The 19,238-nt window shown below is 43.1% G+C and overlaps 2 protein-coding genes across 2 annotated transcripts; one reads left to right on the top strand and one right to left on the bottom strand.

Moving 5' to 3' along the window:
• Positions 1-210: 210 nt before the first annotated feature.
• LOC139567345 (zinc finger protein 585A-like) lies at positions 211-6,318 on the bottom strand. The gene is made up of 4 exons (XM_071388736.1): positions 6,217-6,318; positions 6,009-6,047; positions 4,168-5,695; positions 211-2,670 (listed from the first exon to the last, which is right to left on the bottom strand). The coding sequence occupies exons 3-4, from the start codon at positions 5,455-5,457 to the stop codon at positions 775-777; spliced, it is 3,186 nt and encodes a 1,061-aa protein (XP_071244837.1). The 5' UTR covers positions 5,458-5,695; positions 6,009-6,047; positions 6,217-6,318; the 3' UTR covers positions 211-774.
• Positions 6,315-16,580, top strand: LOC139567346 (zinc finger protein 850-like; the record flags this gene model as incomplete). The annotated part of the gene is made up of 6 exons (XM_071388737.1): positions 6,315-6,729; positions 7,030-7,162; positions 7,440-8,876; positions 13,232-13,296; positions 13,458-13,755; positions 16,102-16,580. Coding segments are annotated over exons 1-6 (2,421 nt in total), but the record flags the coding sequence as incomplete, so codon positions are not given.
• Positions 16,581-19,238: the final 2,658 nt, after the last annotated feature.

Genomic DNA, 19,238 nt, shown 5'->3' with positions numbered 1-19,238 from the left:
AATGGTGTAATTTTCTCTAGTTTTCTTGCCATTTCTTAGAAATTATTGTGATAGGTTCACATTTTACCGGTACGGTGTACCCCCAATATTTATTTTTCCGGGACTCGGTACCAGAGCTTACCGGCTTACTTCGACCCCTGCCTAGGACACATATTTATGCATACAACTTCTTACTCAAAGAATTAGATAAATAATTAGTCCAACAACATATCATTGTCACCATTTTATTTCCACCAGTTGAGGTTCGGCTATGAATTTTAAACACCTTTTAAAATGAACAACATATCCAAATATCAACTGTGAATACAAAAACTCTGTAGCTAAAATATGAACTTTGAGCCAAATAATTATTTTGAGACAGATGAACAAAATAACAATCTATTCCAAGCTCTATACACAGTATATCAATCCTCAACGACTGCAAACCTGTCTCAATAAAATCATTTTTTATATTTTTTTAAAGAAAATGGATCCTTCCATTAATTTACATCTAGTTATCTACAAGGGACAGGTTTAAGCATGTTACCATTCACTGAGTGCATGGTAGGTTGGGTTTTTGGGACAGACTGAGTCTAGGTTCCTGTCCCAATACGTTAGAAATGCATCCTTCCTATCTGGGACAGGTAACAGACAGGTTACCAGGTAACAGACAGGATACCAGGTAACAGACAGGTTACCAGGTAACAGACAGGTTACCAGGTAACAGACAGGTTACCAACCTGTCAGGTTACCAGGTAACAGGACACCGGACAACTTGGTCAGGTGTAAACAAGGTTACCATTGAGTCTGTGATGGGTAGGGATAAGGGACATGCTGATTGTGTGGTAGGTAGGGATTAGGGAGTCTTGGGACAGAGACAGGCGGAGTTTGCCTGTGTGTCTCCTGATGTTTCTTCAGACTGGTCAACTGGGCGAAGGCTTTATCGCACATGCGGCACTGGAACGGTTTCTCTCCTGTGTGGGTCCGCCGGTGGTTTTTCAAGACATTACCGTCAGCAAACCTCCTCCCGCAGTCAGGGCATTGGTACGGCTTCTCTCCAGTGTGGATTCGCAGATGAAGATTGCAGTGGCTCTTACTTGTGAATCTCTTGTCACAGTAAGTACAGCAGTAAGGTTTCTCACCCGCATGAATCCGGAGATGAAGTTTTAAACTCCCTGCCAGAGAGAAACTCTTCCCACACTGAGGGCAAAGGTAAGGCTTCTCTCCAGTGTGTATCCTCTGATGAACCAGTAAGTTACTTTTAGTGGAGAAGGTCTTGTCGCATCGGGAGCAGTGGACACGGCTAGAGTGGGTCCGTAGATGATCCTTTAGAAGAGCCTTGGTAGAGAACTTCTCCCCGCAGTGGGGGCATGGAAGAGGGTCTTGGTGCCTGTGGATGGGACCCAGTGTCTCCCCCTTGTGGTTCTCCTGGTGATGCCGTTGTAACGTTTTTGTATGACGAAACTTCATCCCGCACACCGAGCAGTGGTAAGGTTTTTCTTCTGTGTGAGTTCTGGTGTGTTTCTTTAAATTTCCACGATCATTGTAACTGTTTCCACACTGAGGGCAGGAGTACGGTTTCTCCCCAGTATGGATTCTCAGGTGTCTTTTAAGACTGGCGGCCACAGGGAATCCCCTTCCGCATTCCAAGCACACATGTGGATTCTTCACAGGATCACTTGGCGGGTGTCGTGTTTTTATGTGTGATTCCAGTCTTTCTGCAGTTATGAAGCTCTTCTTACATTGACCACAGCGGTGAGGGTGTTCTGTGTGAAAAACCTCCCGGTGATGTTCAAGGCTTTGTTTTCCAATGAATTGCTTCCCACATTCAGAGCAGAGGTAAGGTTTCACTGTGTGTTGTTTACCCATGTGACTTTTGATGTGTTTCTGTAAGTTTCCAGAATCACTGCAAGCCTTCCCACAATGATGGCAAATGTATGGTTTCTCCCCAGTATGAGTTCTCAGGTGTCTCTTAAGACTTCCTGCCTGATGGAAGCCCTTTCCACATTCAGAGCACACATGAGCTTTGTCTGCAGTCAAGTTCTCTCTCCTTCTCTGCAGGTTCTGTATGTGTAGTTTTAGACTTCCTGCTGTGGCAAAATTCTTACCACAGTGATCACAGATATGGGAGCCATCTCCGCAGTAGGTTTGTTTGCGTTCTTTAGCATTACGAACGCTCTTCTGATAGGCAAGTCTCTTCACAAAGACCTCCTCTCCTGGGTGAGTTTTTCTGATGTGTCTCTTTAAGTTTCCAGAATCAGTACAAGCCTTCCCACAACGAGTACAGACGTACGGTTTTTCCCCAGTATGCGTTCTCAGGTGTCTCTTAAGACAGCCGGCCTGTGTGAAACTCTTTCCGCATTCAGAGCAGATGTGTGGTTTCTCTCCAGACAGATAAAGTAAGTGTGTTTTCAGATTTGTAGCAGTGCCAAAATTCTTCTCACAGTGATCACAGATATGGGAGCTAGGTCTGTCTCCTGAGAGGGTTTTGTGTTGTTCAGCATTAGACGAGCTGTGGGGTTTCTCTCCTGTCTGTGTTGTCTTGTGTATTATATGGCCACTCTGCCCTGGTGTCTTCCTGCAGTCGACTAGCTGCACAGACACCCTCTTCAGACCGCACAATAAGGCGCTACCGGGAGAGGCACGCCCCGGGGACTCTGGGAGGGCAAAGGGGGGCGGGGGAGGTTTGTCCTAGAAAATCATAAAAATAGAGATGGAATGAGTCAGGAAACACTTTCCTACCGGTCAAGTCATTTTAAAATCTTTGCAGAGAAAATCAGAAGTCTTTCCTAGATTCCTCTCATCATCTTTCGATTACTCGGCATCCTTCTTAAAATACATTGGAGGATAAAGAACCTAGAACCTTCTCCTCCAATGCATTTATAGAAGGAGGTCCAGGAATCAATGATGAGAGGAATCAAGGAAAGAGAAACGCACTTCAAGCAGAGGTCGCATCAACGCAGTTCTTCACGCATAAAAGGAAAGATAAAACACACTTCAAGCAGAGGTCGCATCAACGCAGTTCTTCACGCATAAAAGGAAAGATAAAACACACTTCAAGCAGAGGTCGCATCAACGCAGTTCTTCACGCATAAAAGGAAAGATAAAACGCAGAAAAAAATATCTTGTTGCGTTTTTGTAAAACTTCAGTAGGTTTCACTTCAAATCATCAATTTAAAAAAGGACACTTTTGTGCTTCAGTTGCACTTCTGTAATCGGATTAAATATCTTCGCTCTCGTCTTGACCTATTACATTCCACCACTCTGACTGCTGTGTGCTTTAGTTCAGTTACAATGCTTAAAGATTAACTTCAAAGCAAAACATCAGGAAATGTATCTGGCTCCATTCTTTCTATGATTAACATTATAAATATGATGGCCGTGCATCGTTTTGGAAAAATATACCTTGTTTTTTTATTGTAAGCTCATTTACTTGTGTGGCTGCGAGCCAAATAGCATCTGTTGTCATCTAATGAAATGCATGTGAATTAAAACTGTAGTTGCATGTCTGTTGATCACTCTATTGAAGCAAAAAACGGTTGACTTTCAATATAAAAACGCAAGGGAAATGCTTTAAAAAACGGTTGACTTTCAAGATAAAAACGCAAGGGAAATGCTTTAAAAAACGCTTGACTTTCAAGATAAAAACGCAAGGGAAATGCTTTAAAAAACGGTTGACTTTCAATATAAAAACGCAAGGGAAATGCTTTAAAAAACGGTTGACTTTCAATATAAAAACGCAAGGGAAATGCTTTAAAAAACGGTTGACTTTCAATATAAAAACGCAAGGGAAATGCTTTAAAAAACGGTTGACTTTCAATATAAAAACGCAAGGGAAATGCTTTAAAAAACGGTTGACTTTCAATATAAAAACGCAAGGTTAATGCTTTAAAAAACGCTTGACTTTCAATATAAAAACGCAAGGGAAATGCTTTAAAAAACGCTTGACTTTCAATATAAAAACGCAAGGGAAATGCTTTAAAAAACGCTTGACTTTCAATATAAAAACGCAAGGGAAATGCTTTAAAAAACGGTTGACTTTCAATATAAAAACGCAAGGGAAATGCTTTAAAACACTTTATGGTCTATGTTTAAAAAAAATGCTGATTTCTAAAAGTGAATGCGACCCCTGTTTGACCCTGTGAATTGAAGTACTCACCCCTCTCACTCTCTGCTTTAAGTACTCACCCCTCTCACTCTCTGCTCTGGTGTGTGCCTCTCTGGAGACGACTCCACCTCCAGCCCATCGCTAGCCATCCAATCCCTGTCCTTCTCGTCCCAGTCTACAGCGTCATCGGATTGGCTGGGACTCATGGGCTCCGCCTTCAGTCCGTTGCTAGGTAACCAATCCCTGTCCTTAACGTTGCAGTCTACATCATCATCATCATCATCATCGTCGTCAGCACCATCATCATAGTCTTGGCCGGGACTCATGGGTACAACGCTACCATCCTCCTGTATCCCTTTGAGGTCCTCTTTCAGTTGGAGTGAACAAGATGTTCCCTGCTCCTCCGATTTAATTGAATCCGTATTGTCCTGCATTTCCTCCACATTTCCTGTAGGGATGCTCCTCTGAGTGGCGAAACTCTCCACAACCATCTCCTCTACTGGGTGAGTTCTTCTCATGTGTTTCCTCAAGTTTCCACAGTCACTGTAGTCCTTTTCACATTTGGGGCAGACGTACGGTTTCTCCCCCGTATGAGTTCTCAGGTGTCTCCTAAGACTGGCAGCCACAGGGAATGCCCTACCGCATTTAGAGCACACATGTGGGTTCTTCAGAGGATCACTTGGCGGGTGTCGTGTCTTAATGTGCGATTCCAGCCTTTCTGCAGTTATGAAGCTCTTCTTACATTGACCACAACGGTGAGGGTGTTCTGTGTGAAAAACTAGCCGGTGATGTTTAAGGCTTGATTTTACAATGAATTGCTTCCCACAATCCGAGCAGTGGTGAGGTTTCACTGAGGGATTCACTGTGTGTTGTTTAACAGTGTGCGATCTGATGTGCCTCTTTAATTTACTCTGGTCTGGTGTGTTGCTAAGCAACCCAGCTCCTCCCTCTTCATTCCATTCTTCATCACAGTCTACAGCATCATCATCACATTGGCTGGGATGCAAGGGCTCCGCTGTCAGTCCGTTGCTAGGCAAACAATCCCTGTCCCCCTTGTTGTGTTCTTCGTTGCAGTCTACATCATCGGATTGGCTGGTATTCATGAGTGCACTACTACCATCCTCCTGTATCCTCCTGATGTCGTCTTTCAGTCGGACTAACCAAGACATTCCCTGCTCCTCTGATTTCATTGACTCCGTATTGTCCCACATTTCCTCCATGACTTTACGCCTTAATAAGCGATGATTCATCCCTTTAATTTCAGAGCCATCCATTCCACAACGTTCACACAGGTCGCGTAAATTGTCCTCAGTTAAATTCCATAAACTCTTTTCGATTTCATCCATCAACGTTTCCTTCTCAGAACTCATTTTGTCCCAGCAGTTAGAATGTTTTTGTAAAAAATAAAATTAAAATAACTTTCTATTAAATTGAGTTGTCACTAGTGTGAGGTGTGTCTCTCTCCTGTGTATTCACAGGTCTCCTATATCTCCTGCCACACCGGGAGCTTCAGGAAGTGCTGCATTATGAGTCTCTGTCAAAGACAAGTTATTTCAGGGTCCGATCTTCTTCCTGTCACCAGAACAGTGGAATCCCTTGTGAGGTCACCTGTGTAAATAGGACGATATGGTGTAAGACAAAAACAGTTTATACAGGCGTGCAATATGTATAGTGACATTTTATATTTGTCAAGTCCGTGAAATGTTTACTTTTAATTTACTGTCACTATTTCATTTTTACTTAATAGAACAATATAATGAAAAAAATATTAATGATAATAAAAATATTTTTGTAAGATATATGAAATGTCAAGGTTCCCACGATGAGGGCTTGTATTTTGACTAACGTAAACTAATGTAACAGGAACATTAGGTACAACAGTAACTCATTGGTTATATGTAGTCGCTCTGCCTTTACTTACCAAATAGAAAACAATCGTCGTTTTACTCCTACATCGACTCTGTATGAGCAGAGCATCAAATTAGTTAGCAGGAGCTATTAGCTAGCCAACAGTACCAAGGTAAAAATGTAGCTGTCTGATGATGAGCAGGAAACGTAACAGTTATGCAACGGTAACGACTAGCTAACTACACCGTTTGGACAAAGCCAATACCTAATGTTTTACTGACCAGATTTATTTAAACATTTTCCCATTCTCCCCTCGCGGTTAATGCAATCAAAGAATGGCCATATCAAAACTATGTGGAATGGCGTCCAGTGATGGCATCAACTTTTTTCCGGGTTAGCTGCTGCCCCGGAAGTAGTTCTAGGCGGTTCTGTCAACATAGCTAGTCTGCTTAGATAAACCTTACTCAAAAGCATTGTAGCTAGAGTTATTTACAAATATATCTTCAATATACTTGGCGTAGACTATTTCCATCCTGTGATAACGTAGATATGGAACTATTAAACCAGACAGACGTGAAGTTACAAACGACAACTTAAGCTAACATTATTAGCTAGCTAAGTACCGTTAGCTAGCTCAGTATGCTATGCTAACTTAGCCTGCTATCTATTTTTGCGAAATAGCTGTGATTTTTCATAACAAAGCAACATTTGAACTGATTGCTTGCTACAGCCGGAGAACAACATTTTCTCGGGAATTTTTTGTTGTTGTTGCTTCGGCTCACACAATGTATGAGGTGAGAAGTTAGCTATAGCTAGCTAGTTGCCCTGAAACTAAAACCTGTTTAGCTTGAGCCCAAAGCCATAGAAACAGCAGGTATAGATATAGCTGGTTAGCTAGTTATGTAAATACATGGCTCTGCTTTAGTCAACTCCATTGGCATTGTCTTGTTCAAGGTTAGCTTGTCATTTGTAGAAGTTGGTATACATTTGTCAAGTAGTAAGGACTATTTTATCAAGTCAGTTCGTTATGAAGACCAAAGCCAATGACATGACATTATCTTCTAGGCCTATCTCTGACTGTACTTTTCAATCAGGATTTTGATGAACCCCAGCCAAACCAGTCAAATCTACTGGTTCCTGACTGTATCCATGGTGACCAGAGCACCAGCGGTCCAGAGATGGTTCCTAGGAGCCTTGACTACTTCAGTGACTTTCTACGATTGAGAGGTAAGTCGGTTGAGAGATTTCCATTAACTTTTAGTAGGTGGAGGCTGAGGCAGACTGAATGTTTAAACCATCTGACGGTGTTGTTTAGGTACAGCGTTAACAAAACAGTGCAACACTTACACAAGCTGGGGTGTATTCACTAGGAAGCTAATGGCCGAAACCGGGAAAGGGACTATAAGAAACACTTGTTTTCATTTGCTACGGTGTACACTAATGAATACACCCCTTTGGTTTCCACTTGAGCAATCCTGATCGGACTCTTCCTATATCCCCACAGGAGAGACAGGAGAGAGTTCCAGCCGTCACTCTCACAGTGAGGGGACAAGTTCTACCTCAGGAGAACCTGAACTAGAGGAGGACAATCACACAGCCAAGAACACACACAGCTGCAGAGAGTGTGGAGAGGAGTTCCCTACCCAGCATTATCTAAGAAAACATCGTAACACAACACACACAGGAGAGAAGAAGACCAGTCCCAAACCCAGGAAGAGCTACAGCTGCCTGGACTGTGGGAAGGAGTTCCCATGTCCATCTAAACTACAACGACACCTTCTGACTCACACAGGAGAGAGGCCCTGCTTCTGTTCTGACTGTGGGAAGAGTTTCACTCGGGAGGAACATCTGAAGACACACCAACGGTTCCACTGTTCTAGTGGGGAGGGCAGTCCCTCTATATCGGGAGATCCTGAACAGGCAAAGAACTGCTGCCTGGAGTGTGGAAGAGAGTTCTCTAGCGCTTACAAACTACGCAGACACCTGCTGACACACACGGGAGAAAAGCCTCACTCCTGCTCCGTGTGTGGGAAGAGTTATACTTATCTACACACCTTGAAATCACATGAGCTGAAACACACCGGGGAGAAGTCTTACAAATGTTCCGTGTGTGAGAAGAGCTTCAACCAAAAGGGAAATTTGAACCAACACATGTTAGTGCACACTGGTGAGAAACCTTTCTCCTGCTCTGTCTGTGGCAAGTGCTTCACCCAGAAAGCCAACCTGACTGCCCACCAGCTCTCCCACACAGGAGAGAAGCCTTTCTGCTGTTCCATCTGTAGGAAGGGCTTCACTCAGAAAGCATATCTTAAACAACACCAGAAACTGCACACTGGAGAGAAGCCTTACGCCTGCTCCGAGTGTGACAAGAGGTTTACCTTCTGTACATCCTTGAAAAGACACCAGCTGCAACACACAGGAGAGAAACCGGACTCGCTAAGTTTGAAAGAAATACACCAGCAATCACAAGGCAAAAAAGTTGAGGAGAGTCTCTCTGCATCAGCAGCAGAACCCGAACAACACCAGGAGAATCACACAACTAAGACGTCGTCTCACTGCTGCTCAGAATGTGGGAAACATTTCAAAACGTCATCATCTCTACAGATCCACGTGAGAATCCACACAGGAAAGAAGCCATACCCCTGCCCCGACTGTGGGAAGAATTTTGCTACAAAAGGAAGTTTGAACTTGCACCAGCGGTCACACACAACAGAAGCAGAGAAACCCATCCACTGTGAGGAGGAGAACACATCACAGGGGCAGGAGATGGTATCTGATAACCTACAGGACCTCTGTCAAACACTGGGGCTGAAGGCTAACGTCGAAGAGGAGAAGGACGAGGTGGAGGAGGATGGAGAAGGGGCCACAGATAATGCAGAGGAAGTTGGAGGGCTGATTAATTCTGATGGAGAAGAAGTTGACTGGGATTCTGTTCAACATAGTAAGTGGAGGCAGAATGTTGACTGTTCTTCAGTTACACAGTAATAGAGTCTGACTCATTATCTAACCCAGTGGTTTTAAGGAACTCAGTCCGGCTTTTAAATGTACTCTTGAAAATTGTAATAGTAGAATGCACAAGGACATAGAAGAATAGTAGAAATTGGGTAGTTCATCGTCAGTTCCTCTTGTCGTGTCAGTCATTACAGACCTTAGAGAGATACTAATAACTGGTCAGTCATTACATACCTTAGAGAGATACTAATAACTGGTCAGTCATTACATACCTTAGAGAGATACTAATAACTGGTCAGTCATTACATACCTTAGAGAGATACTAATAACTGGTCAGTCATTACATACCTTAGAGATACTAATAACTGGTCAGTCATTACAGACCTTAGAGAGACACTAATAACTGGTCAGTCATTACATACCTTAGAGAGATACTAATAACTGGTCAGTCATTACATACCTTAGAGAGATACTAATAACTGGTCAGTCATTACATACCTTAGAGAGACACTAATAACTGGTCAGTCATTATATACCTTAGAGAGATACTCATAACTGGTCAGTCATTACAGACCTTAGAGAGATACTAATAACTGGTCAGTCATTACATACCTTAGAGAGATACTAATAACTGGTCAGTCATTACATACCTTAGAGATACTAATAACTGGTCAGTCATTATATACCTCAGAGAGATACTAATAACTGGTCAGTCATTACATACCTTAGAGATACTAATAACTGGTCAGTCATTACATACCTTAGAGAGACACTAATAACTGGTCAGTCATTACATACCTTAGAGAGATACTAATAACTGGTCAGTCATTATATACCTTAGAGAGATACTAATAACTGGTCAGTCATTACATACCTCAGAGAGATACTAATAACTGGTCAGTCATTACATACCTTAGAGAGATACTAATAACTGGTCAGTCATTATATACCTTAGAGAGATACTAATAACTGGTCAGTCATTACATACCTTAGAGAGATACTAATAACTGGTCAGTCATTACATACCTTAGAGAGATACTAATAACTGGTCAGTCATTACATACCTTAGAGAGACACTAATAACTGGTCAGTCATTACATACCTTAGAGAGATACTAATAACTGGTCCGTCATTACATACCTTAGAGAGATACTAATAACTGGTCAGTCATTACAGACCTTAGAGAGACACTAATAACTGGTCAGTCATTATATACCTTAGAGAGATACTAATAACTGGTCAGTCATTACATACCTTAGATAGATACTAATAACTGGTCAGTCATTACATACCTTAGAGAGATACTAATAACTGGTCAGTCATTATATACCTTAGAGAGATACTAATAACTGGTCAGTCATTACATACCTTAGAGAGATACTAATAACTGGTCAGTCATTATATACCTTAGAGAGATACTAATAACTGGTCAGTCATTACATACCTTAGAGAGATACTAATAACTGGTCAGTCATTATATACCTTAGAGAGATACTAATAACTGGTCAGTCGTTACATACCTTAGAGATACTAATAACTGGTCAGTCATTACAGACCTTAGAGAGACACTAATAACTGGTCAGTCATTACATACCTTAGAGAGATACTAATAACTGGTCAGTCATTACATACCTTAGAGAGACACTAATAACTGGTCAGTCATTATATACCTTAGAGAGATACTAATAACTGGTCAGTCATTATATACCTTAGAGAGATACTAATAACTGGTCAGTCATTACATACCTTAGAGAGATACTAATAACTGGTCAGTCATTACATACCTTAGAGAGACACTAATAACTGGTCAGTCATTACATACCTTAGAGAGATACTAATAACTGGTCCGTCATTACATACCTTAGAGAGATACTAATAACTGGTCAGTCATTACAGACCTTAGAGAGACACTAATAACTGGTCAGTCATTATATACCTTAGAGAGATACTAATAACTGGTCAGTCATTACATACCTTAGAGAGATACTAATAACTGGTCAGTCATTACATACCTTAGAGAGATACTAATAACTGGTCAGTCATTATATACCTTAGAGAGATACTAATAACTGGTCAGTCATTACATACCTTAGAGAGATACTAATAACTGGTCAGTCATTATATACCTTAGAGAGATACTAATAACTGGTCAGTCATTACATACCTTAGAGAGATACTAATAACTGGTCAGTCATTACATACCTTAGAGAGATACTAATAACTGGTCAGTCATTACAGACCTTAGAGAGATACTAATAACTGGTCAGTCATTACATACCTTAGAGAGATACTAATAACTGGTCAGTCATTACATACCTTAGAGAGATACTAATAACTGGTCAGTCATTATATACCTTAGAGAGATACTAATAACTGGTCAGTCATTATATACCTCAGAGAGATACTAATAACTGGTCAGTCATTATATACCTTAGAGAGATACTAATAACTGGTCAGTCATTACATACCTTAGAGAGATACTAATAACTGGTCAGTCATTATATACCTTAGAGAGATACTAATAACTGGTCAGTCATTACATACCTTAGAGAGATACTAATAACTGGTCAGTCATTACATACCTTAGAGAGATACTAATAACTGGTCAGTCATTACAGACCTTAGAGAGATACTAATAACTGGTCAGTCATTACATACCTTAGAGATACTAATAACTGGTCAGTCATTACATACCTTAGAGAGATACTAATAACTGGTCAGTCATTACATACCTTAGAGAGATACTAATAACTGGTCAGTCATTACATACCTTAGAGAGATACTAATAACTGGTCAGAAACGTCCGGGTCAACTAGCCCGTGTCAGCTAACGTTTTTTAGCTCATAGAGTTTGTTGCATTGTTTGAGTCACTCAGATATCACATGAATACACATTACACATGGCTTCAATACTGCAACATGTTCCCTGCACCCCATGACAAACGTGTAGAATTGCAGGAAATAAGCTTTAAACCTGCAAAATGTTTTCTCCACCAACAAGAGGGGTGTGAACAGTCTGTGTCATGAACAGTGCTTGTTCCCATAGGGGGGGTGGGGTCTAACCCATAATACCAACCTATCTCTTCAGGAGAGAGTCCTGGTAGTCTCATTATAACCCATAATACCAACCTATCTCTACAGGTGAGAGTCCTGTCTCATTATAACCCATAATACCAACCTATCTCTACAGGTGAGAGTCCTGGTAGTCTCATTATAACCCATAATACCAACCTATCTCTACAGGAGAGAGTCCTGTCTCATTATAACCCATAATACCAACCTATCTCTACAGGAGAGAGTCCTGTCTCATTATAACCCATAATACCAACCTATCTCTACAGGAGAGAGTCCTGTCTCATTATAACCCATAATACCAACCTATCTCTACAGGAGAGAGTCCTGTCTCATTATAACCCATAATACCAACCTATCTCTACAGGAGAGAGTCCTGTCTCATTATAACCCATAATACCAACCTATCTCTACAGGAGAGAGTCCTGGTAGTCTCATTATAACCCATAATACCAACCTATCTCTACAGGTGAGAGTCCTGGTAGAATCATTATAACCCATAATACCAACCTATCTCTACAGGTGAGAGTCCTGTCTCATTATAACCCATAATACCAACCTATCTCTACAGGTGAGAGTCCTGGTAGAATCATTATAACCCATAATACCAACCTATCTCTACAGGAGAGAGTCCTGTCTCATTATAACCCATAATACCAACCTATCTCTACAGGAGAGAGTCCTGTCTCATTATAACCCATAATACCAACCTATCTCTACAGGAGAGAGTCCTGTCTCATTATAACCCATAATACCAACCTATCTCTACAGGAGAGAGTCCTGGTAGAATCATTATAACCCATAATACCAACCTATCTCTACAGGAGAGAGTCCTGTCTCATTATAACCCATAATACCAACCTATCTCTACAGGAGAGAGTCCTGTCTCATTATAACCCATAATACCAACCTATCTCTACAGGAGAGAGTCCTGTCTCATTATAACCCATAATACCAACCTATCTCTACAGGTGAGAGTCCTGGTAGTCTCATTATAACCCATAATACCAACCTATCTCTACAGGAGAGAGTCCTGTCTCATTATAACCCATAATACCAACCTATCTCTACAGGAGAGAGTCCTGTCTCATTATAACCCATAATACCAACCTATCTCTACAGGAGAGAGTCCTGTCTCATTATAACCCATAATACCAACCTATCTCTACAGGAGAGAGTCCTGTCTCATTATAACCCATAATACCAACCTATCTCTACAGGAGAGAGTCCTGGTAGTCTCATTATAACCCATAATACCAACCTATCTCTACAGGTGAGAGTCCTGTCCGTGACTCTGGTAGTGAAGGAGGAAGTCCCCCTACGTCACACATCAACAAGGTGGGAGAAAATAATAACAAACATTTTAATAGGAGATATTGTTACCATTGTTACCATTATAAACATTATTAATATATATTTTACTGTTCTATTGAACCCGTTTTTGTTCCAACATGGTTTCCATGGTAACTTTACTAGAAACAGTCCTGTCTTTATTCTAGGATCCTGGGCCTCAATCGGGGTCGACAGAGTCCCTGGGTCCTGACCGAAGACATGAGGACATCACTCAAACACCTGGGATGAACATTCATATTGAAGAAGAAGAGGAGGAGGAGGATGAGGAAGAAGAAGAAGAAGAGGAGGAGGAGGACGAAGAGGAGGATGGAGAAGAGTGGGAGGTGGAAGAGGAAGAAGAGGGTGAAGATGATGAAGAAGAGGAGGAGGAAGGGGAGGAAGAGGAAGTTGGTGATCTGTTGAATTCTGTAGTAGAACAGGCTTCCTGGGATACTCCTCATCTTGGTAAGTCAAAGTCAAATCACATGTTGTTGGTCACATACACGTGTTCAGCAGATGTTATTGGTCACATACACGTGTTAGGCAGATGTTATTGGTCACATACGTGTTCAGCAGATGTTATTGGTCACATACGTGTTTAGCAGATGTTATTGGTCACATACACGTGTTCAGCAGATGTTATTGGTCACATACACGTGTTAGGCAGATGTTATTGGTCACATACGTGTTCAGCAGATGTTATTGGTCACATACGTGTTTAGCAGATGTTACTGGTCACATACACGTGTTCAGCAGATGTTATTGGTCACATACACGTGTTCAGCAGATGTTATTGGTCACATACACGTGTTCAGCAGATGTTACTGGTCACATACACGTGTTCAGCAGATGTTACTGGTCACATACACGTGTTCAGCAGATGTTATTGGTCACATACACGTGTTTAGAAGATGTTATTGGTCACAGTAGTGTTCTATATAGGGAATAGGGCTCTGGTCAACAGTAGTGTACTATATAGGGAATACGTGGCCACTGTTTTCACACAATAGCATGTACTCTACATGCCACGGTAGTGAGGGAACTCTACCCATACTGATGAGTCCTACCTCCTGCCACGGTAGTGAGGGAACTCTACCCATACTGATGAGTCCTACCTCCTGCCACGGTAGTGAGGGAACTCTACCCATACTGATGAGTCCTACCTCCTGCCACGGTAGTGAGGGAACTCTACCCATACTGATGAGTCCTACCTCCTGCCACGGTAGTGAGGGAACTCTACCCATACTGATGAGTCCTACCTCCTGCCACGGTAGTGAGGGAACTCTACCCATACTGATGAGTCCTACCTCCTGCCACGGTAGTGAGGGAACTCTACCCATACTGATGAGTCCTAACTCCTGCCACGGTAGTGAGGGAACTCTACCCATACTGATGAGTCCTAACTCCTGCCACGGTAGTGAGGGAACTCTACCCATACTGATGAGTCCTACCTCCTGCCACGGTAGTGAGGGAACTCTACCCATACTGATGAGTCCTAACTCCTGCCACGGTAGTGAGGGAACTCTACCCATACTGACCCACTGAACTCTCTTCTCTCCACAGGAATGAGTCCTAACTCCTGCCACGGTAGTGAGGGAACTCGACCCATACTGACCCACTGAACTCTCTTCTCTCCACAGGAATGAGTCCTAACTCCTGCCACGGTAGTGAGGGAACTCTACCCATACTGACCCACTGAACTCTCTTCTCTCCACAGGAATGAGTCCTAACTCCTGCCACGGTAGTGAGGGAACTCGACCCATACTGACCCACTGAACACTCTTCTCTCCACAGGAATGAGTCCTAACTCCTGCCACGGTATTGAGGAAACTCGACCCATACTGATGAGTCCTACCTCCTGCCACGGTAGTGAGGGAACTCTACCCATACTGACCCACTGAACTCTCTTCTCTCCACAGGAATGAGTCCTAACTCCTGCCACGGTAGTGAGGGAACTCTACCCATACTGATGAGTCCTACCTCCTGCCACGGTAGTGAGGGAACTCTACCCATACTGACCCACTGAACTCTCTTCTCTCCACAGGAATGAGTCCTAACTCCTGCCACGGTAGTGAGGGAACTCGACCCATACTGACCCACTGAACTCTCTTCTCTCCATAGGAATGAGTCCTAACTCCTGCCACGGTAGTGAGGGAACTCTACCCATACTGACCCACTGAACTCTTCTCTCCACAGGAATGAGTCCTAACTCCTGCCACGGTAGTGAGGGAACTCTACCCATACTGATGAGTCCTAACTCCTGCCACAGTAGTGAGGGAACTCTACCCATACTGATGAGTCCTAACTCCTGCCACAGTAGTGAGGGAACTCTACCCATACTGATGAGTCCTACCTCCTGCCACAGTAGTGAGGGAACTCTACCCATACTGATGAGTCCTAACTCCTGCCACGGTATTGAGGAAACTCTACCCATACTGATGAGTCCTACCTCCTGCCACGGTAGTGAGGGAACTCGACCCATACTGATGAGTCCTACCTCCTGCCACGGTAGTGAGGGAACTCGACCCATACTGACCCACTGAACTCTCTTCTCTCCACAGGAATGAGTCCTAACTCCTGCCACGGTAGTGAGGGAACTCTACCCATACTGATGAGTCCTACCTCCTGCCACGGTAGTGAGGGAACTCTACCCATACTGAGGAGTCCTAACTCCTGCCACGGTAGTGAGGGAACTCGACCCATACTGACCCACTGAACTCTCTTCTCTCCACAGGAATGAGTCCTAACTCCTGCCACGGTAGTGAGGGAACTCGACCCATACTGACCCACTGAACTCTCTTCTCTCCACAGGAATGAGTCCTAACTCCTGCCACGGTAGTGAGGGAACTGCCTCAACACCAGGAGCACTGGAACGACAACACCAGGAGGAAGAGAAGACACGGAGGAGCAAACGGAAGAAGAGTCCAGAACGAAAGCAGCCGAAGAAGAAAAAAGACAAACCGAAGAAGGTAAAGATTCCGAAGCAGAAGAAAGCTAAGATGACCCACCGCTGCTTTAAATGTGGAGAGGGATTCTCCCGTGTCTACGACATGCTCTTACACCAGACCATTCATATAGACGGAACCGCCATGTTCAAAACCAAGAAGGTTCACCGCTGCTTAACGTGTGGATACGAAGCATCCGATGCACATAAGCTGATGATGCACGAGCGGATACACACGGGAGAGAAACCTTTTCAGTGCTCTGTGTGCGGGAAGAGATTCGCTCAGAAAGGAAATCTGAAAATACACCAGAGTGTGCACAAAGGTGAGAACTCGTACGTCTGCCCAGTGACCCAACTGTGGAAATACGTTTGTCCTCATAAAGGGATACTTTGGTTAATGAGGCCCTTTATCTACGTAACCCAAACTCTTGGATACCATGTTTATGTTTCTGCTTGCAGTTTGAAGGAAGTTGCTGACTAGCGGCAGCACAATGGACTTGCCTTGTTAAATAAAGGTTAAATAAATCATTTAAAAATAATAATAATTGCTAACTGGCGTAGCGCTAACGCTAGTTAGCATTGGCTCAACAAACAACCTCGAACTTCCTTCATACTGGACACAGAGACATAAGAATGGTGTCCACAAGTTCATCTGACTGGTGAAGTAGATAAAAGACCTCATTGCCAAAATACCGAATTATCCCTTTAAGCTTCTGTAAAAAACAAACCTTTTGATATTTTATCCTGATAATTTCACTGTTGTAAAAACAAAATGTCAGATATTACACACCAATAAATGGTTTTAGTTCAGTTTAGTTAGGTGTGCCTAAATAGGTGTCAGGCAGAAGGTGTGACTAAAGAGGTGTCAGTGTGGGCAGAAGGTGTGACTAAAGAGGTGTCAGTGTAGGCAGAAGGTGTGACTAAAGAGGTGTCAGTGTAGGCAGAAGGTGTGACTAAAGAGGTGTCAGTGTAGACAGAAGGTGTGACTAAAGAGGTGTCAGTGTAGGCAGAAGGTGTGACTAAAGAGGTGTCAGTGTAGGCAGAAGGTGTGACTAAAGAGGTGTCAGTGTAGGCAGAAGGTGTGACTAAAGAGGTGTCAGTGTAGACAGAAGGTGTGACTAAAGAGGTGTCAGTGTAGGCAGAAGGTGTGACTAAAGAGGTGTCAGTGTGGGCAGAAGGTGTGACTAAAGAGGTGTCAGTGTGGGCAGAAGGTGTGACTAAAGAGGTGTCAGTGTAGGCAGAAGGTGTGACTAAAGAGGTGTCAGTGTAGGCAGAAGGTGTGACTAAAGAGGTGTCAGTGTAGACAGAAGGTGTGACTAAAGAGGTGTCAGTGTAGACAGAAGGTGTGACTAAAGAGGTGTGAAGCATTGTCCTGACCCAGTCATTATCTGAGTAGGGTGATACTGGTATTGTCCTGACCCCAGTCATTATCTGAGTAGGGTGATACTGGTATTGTCCTGACCCTAGTCATTATCAGAGTAGAGTGATACTGGTATTGTCCTGACCCTAGTCATTATCTGAGTAGGGTGATACTGGTATTGTCCTGACCCCAGTCATTATCTGAGTAGGGTGATACTGGTATTGTCCTGACCCTAGTCATTATCTGAGTAGGGTGATACTGGTATTGTCCTGACCCCAGTCATTATCTGAGTAGGGTGATACTGGTATTGTCCTGACCCCAGTCATTATCTGAGTAGGGTGATACTGGTATTGTCCTGACCCAGTCATTATCTGAGTAGGGTGATACTGGTATTGTCCTGACCCCAGTCATTATCTGAGTAGGGTGATACTGGTATTGTCCTGACCCCAGTCATTATCTGAGTAGGGTGATACTGGTATTGTCCTGACCCCAGTCATTATCTGAGTAGGGTGATACTGGTATTGTCCTGACCCCAGTCATTATCTGAGTAGGGTGATACTGGTATTGTCCTGACCCCAGTCATTATCTGAGTAGGGTGATACTGGTATTGTCCTGACCCCAGTCATTATCTGAGTAGGGTGATACTGGTATTGTCCTGACCCCAGTCATTATCTGAGTAGGGTGATACTGGTATTGTCCTGACCCTAGTCATTATCTGAGTAGGGTGATACTGGTATTGTCCTGACCCTAGTCATTATCTGAGTAGGGTGATACTGGTATTGTCCTGACCCTAGTCATTATCTGAGTAGGGTGATACTGGTATTGTCCTGACCCCAGTCATTATCTGAGTAGGGTGATACTGGTATTGTCCTGACCCTAGTCATTATCTGAGTAGGGTGATACTGGTATTGTCCTGACCCAGTCATTATCTGAGTAGGGTGATACTGGTATTGTCCTGACCCTAGTCATTATCTGAGTAGGGTGATACTGGTATTGTCCTGACCCCAGTCATTATCTGAGTAGGATGATACTGGTATTGTCCTGACCCCAGTCATTATCTGAGTAGGGTGATACTGGTATTGTCCTGACCCCAGTCATTATCTGAGTAGGATGATACTGGTATTGTCCTGACCCCAGTCATTATCTGAGTAGGGTGATACTGGTATTGTCCTGACCCCAGTCATTATCTGAGTAGGGTGATACTGGTATTGTCCTGACCCCAGTCATTATCTGAGTAGGATGATACTGGTATTGTCCTGACCCCAGTCATTATCTGAGTAGGGTGATACTGGTATTGTCCTGACCCCAGTCATTATCTGAGTAGGGTGATACTGGTATTGTCCTGACCCCAGTCATTATCTGAGTAGGGTGATACTGGTATTGTCCTGACCCCAGTCATTATCTGAGTAGGGTGATACTGGTATTGTCCTGACCCTAGTCATTATCTGAGTAGGGTGATACTGGTATTGTCCTGACCCTAGTCATTATCTGAGTAGGGTGATACTGGTATTGTCCTGACCCCAGTCATTATCTGAGTAGGGTGATACTGGTATTGTCCTGACCCCAGTCATTATCTGAGTAGGGTGATACTGGTATTGTCCTGACCCCAGTCATTATCTGAGTAGGGTGATACTGGTATTGTCC

The sequence above is a fragment of the Salvelinus alpinus genome, unplaced genomic scaffold, assembly GCF_045679555.1.
Source record: "Salvelinus alpinus unplaced genomic scaffold, SLU_Salpinus.1 scaffold_274, whole genome shotgun sequence".
Classification (NCBI taxonomy): Eukaryota; Metazoa; Chordata; class Actinopteri; order Salmoniformes; family Salmonidae; genus Salvelinus; species Salvelinus alpinus.
Note: the sequence above shows the minus strand (reverse complement) of the source record. Positions and strands in the feature narration are given on the sequence as shown.

Coding starts and splice junctions, on each gene's coding strand:
- LOC139567345 (XM_071388736.1), bottom strand. CDS start 5,457: ATGAGTTCTGAGAAGGAAACGTTGATGGATGAAATCGAAAAGAGTTTA. Junction 2,671..4,167: donor CAGAGCAGAGAGTGAGAGGG/GTGAGTACTTAA, acceptor ATGATTTTCTAG/GACAAACCTCCCCCGCCCCC.